The 3,114-nt window shown below is 64.9% G+C and overlaps 1 protein-coding gene across 1 annotated transcript in view; it reads right to left on the bottom strand.

Moving 5' to 3' along the window:
• Positions 1-362: 362 nt before the first annotated feature.
• Positions 363-3,114, bottom strand: part of LOC112114214 (zinc finger protein 576-like) — a 3,059-nt gene continuing 307 nt past the window's right edge. Inside the window, exons 2-3 of the mRNA XM_026660171.1 lie at positions 2,280-2,497; positions 363-1,960 (exon numbers count right to left, since the gene is read on the bottom strand). Of these exons, the coding sequence (XP_026515956.1) occupies positions 1,443-1,960; positions 2,280-2,490 (729 nt within the window). The 5' untranslated portion in view covers positions 2,491-2,497 and the 3' untranslated portion in view covers positions 363-1,442. The remainder of the gene's footprint in view (positions 1,961-2,279; positions 2,498-3,114) is intronic.

Raw genomic sequence — 3,114 nt, 5'->3', positions numbered from 1 at the left:
CTGATCAGCTGAGTGGGGTCCTGGTGCCCTGGCCCGTGTCACTGCCACTGCCCCGCTGTGGGGCAGGAATTCTCGCTGCATCCCAGCCCCCCACCCTGCAGCCAGCGCCCCTTCCTCTGATTTTGAAATCAGGCTTTGCAGTTCCTACGCGTCCCCAGCAGCTGAAGGCAGAGCCTTTCCAATTCCCCCAGCCCTGGGGCTACGTGCCCACGGCTTCTTGTAGCCTTCCCCTGTCCTGCGGCCAGCCCCGCCTGGCTCCAACCCGCCCCAGGAGACAGACACCCTTTCCTGTGCTCAGCTTCCAACTCTTTATTGTTTCCATATGAAAAATAGGACCGTCTCCTCCCCCCAGTGCCCCCGCACGGCCCCGCAGCCTGGTATGGGAGCCCGATTCTCCTCAACACCCCACATCTCCCCCCTTCCGCTCCGAACTGCCCCCAAAAACTTCCTTCCCATGGCTGCCCAGCTCCGCCCCGAAGCAGTGAAGATGCACGCCACCTTGGGGAGCAGGCAAGTGCCCCTGGCAGCGGGTCTGGGACCCCTACAGCACTGGGCAGTTATACTGGTACAACCGGGCTTATAGTGGCTGTAGGGGCAGACTGGTATAACGGCCCTTCGTACTGGATTAAGTGCCTCTGTGCCAGGGGCTGCACTGGGACAACTCTAACAGGTGAAAGTCACCCCTGCGCTGACACGGTTTACCGGGACAAGATCTGGGCCCAGCTCCGCTCGGGAAGTCAGAGAGATCACGCCACACTGCAGGGTAACAGCCCGGGGACCAGACATGGGCTTTGAAAAGCTCCCTCCTGCCCCCAACACAGAAAGAGGACATGTTCGGGTTAGGTCCTCTCCCGCCAGGACTCCAGCAGGGGGCACTGCAGCCTCCACCCGGGCTAGGGAGTGATGGTCGGTGCCGTGGAGCGCTCGGTGCTTGGCTGCAGCGGAGGCGCGAGGCGTTTATGGGAGGAAGAGCAGGGTGTGGAGAGAGATGCTGTGGGGTGCGTGTTGCAGATGGACACGGACACAGGGGGATGGGGGGGTGTTTCAGATGGCAGCCCCCTGAGCCAGCCCTCCTGCCCTGGGACCAGATAGGAGCCCATGCTCCCTAGAGGGCACAGGCCCGGTGCCCCATTCCCCGCCCCCCTGAGCTAGCCAATCCCCCACCTTGGGGCCTGATGGGAGCTGGCGCCCTCTAGAGGGGAAAGGCCCCATGCCCTGCTCCATCCAATCCGCTCAGTTCCATCAATGTCCTTCCAGTCCCATTCTAGCTCAACTTCCTGCCAGGCGGCGCCTGCTGTCCCAGCGCCCGGAGCCGATCGGAGTGGGCTTGGTGGCAGAAGAGGGGGGCATTCTGCTGCAGTCCCAGCTCTCCCCACTGGGGCTGCAGGGGGCGCTAGAGCTCCTGGGGCGGCGCCAGAGCCCCCAGGCCGCGGCGCAGGGCGCTAGAGCTCGCCACGGGCGTGCCGGATGTAGTGTTCGTGCAGGCCGGCCTCCTGGGCGAAGCTCTCGCCGCACTCCGTGCAGGAGTAGGGGCGGGAGGGCAGCAGCTCCAGGGGGCGCTGGTGGGAGGCCTGGTGGCGGCGCAGGTTGGAGAGCTGGCGGAAGCTCTTGCCGCAGTCGGGGCACTGGTGGGGCAGGCTGCGGCCGGCGGCGTGGCCCAGTCGGTGGCGCTGGTAGTTGGCCAGCTGGCCGAAGCGGCGGCCGCAGTCGGAGCACTCGAAGGCGGGGCGCAGGCAGTCGGGGCAGTCGGGGGGCGGGGCGGGGGCATGCCCGCGCTGGTGGCAGATGAGGGCGCGGGAACTCTCGAAGGGCTTGCTGCAGATGAAGCAGACGAAGAGGGCGTCGCGCAGATTCTCCTGCACAAAGTCCTCGGGGTGCTCCCGCTTCATGTGCCGCTCCTTGAACTTCTCGTCCGGGAACGTGATCAGGCAGTGGAAGCACTGGTTGGAACCCAGGCGATCTGGGGGGGCGAGGGAGAGCTCAAGGCTCCAGCCTGGGCTGACCCCCACCCCCAACTCCGTGCCCAGCCTGGGCTCCCCACGCCACCCGCCTCCCCCCGCTGCCGGGATCCCTAACTCCTTCTGAGCTGCATACTCCGGTGGTGGGGAGGGGGAACGGGGCTGCCCTCCCCGAGGGAAGGGCCGGGAGTCCTGGCATTGGGGGGATCTGGAAGGCGGGGTGCAGTTCCCCAAGGGAAGGGCCGGGAACCCCAGTGCTATGGCATTTAAAACCCTAGAGAACAGACACAGGAAATGGCCGTGACCACCTCCGGTACTTACAGACAGGGCTGTTGCTGGAAGAGGCCTTGACCTTCCCCTCGGGACTGGGCCGGGCGGGTTCGTCCTCGACGCAGATTGGCTCCAGGTCAGAGCTGGGGCACCGTGTCCGGGCTGGGGTAGCCTCCTGCTTGGCAGGGAGTGCAGGCCGCGCTGGGATCTCCTGCGGGAGCGGTTCAGCCAGGGGCTGCTTCTCTGCTGTGACTTCAGACATCTTTTCTCTGCGAAGGGAGGAGCGAGTTGTGTGAGAGCACACCCTCCCCCCAGATCAGCCCCATGAGCCCAGCTAGCCACATATCCTGTCCCCCCAGCTCAGACCCACCTAGGCCCCTATCCAGCCCCCTCCCTGCCGCCCCAGATCAGCTTGGTATCCCCTTCTTTGGATCAGCCCCATGTTTCTTTCTTTCACTCTAGGTTTCTTTGCCCCACACCATGAAGCACCTCAGCTTCCCATAGGGCCCCTCACTGCAGTGTCTCAGCCCCTCACTCCGCCCACCCCATTTCCTCCCATCGCTCCCCTCAAGGAGCCCCCTCCTGTCCAACCCTCTCTCCATGCAGCCCCCAGCTGTCCCCCCCATGCAGACTCCCCCACCCCCCATGTGGGCCAAAAGCTCCCCATATGAAGCCATTACTGCCTGTGGACTCCTCCCCCCAGGCCCACCCTCCCCATGGAGGCCCCCAACTTCTTCCCCCCCTACAGATCCTTCTCCCTCCCCTCACATGGAGCCCCCCCAAACTCTCAACTCTTCCCAGGGACCCCTCCTCTCCCCCCTCCCAGGGAGTCCTCGTCGTCTAAATGCTCATGGAGCCCTTCGCCACCTTCATATAGATCCCCCAA

The sequence above is a fragment of the Terrapene carolina genome, unplaced genomic scaffold (genome assembly GCF_002925995.2).
Source record: "Terrapene carolina triunguis isolate 2854851 unplaced genomic scaffold, T_m_triunguis-2.0 Scaffold718, whole genome shotgun sequence".
In the NCBI taxonomy this organism is placed as follows: domain Eukaryota; kingdom Metazoa; phylum Chordata; order Testudines; family Emydidae; genus Terrapene; species Terrapene triunguis.
The sequence above is the reverse complement of the archived record's forward strand: the minus strand, read 5'-3'. Positions and strand labels throughout refer to the sequence as shown.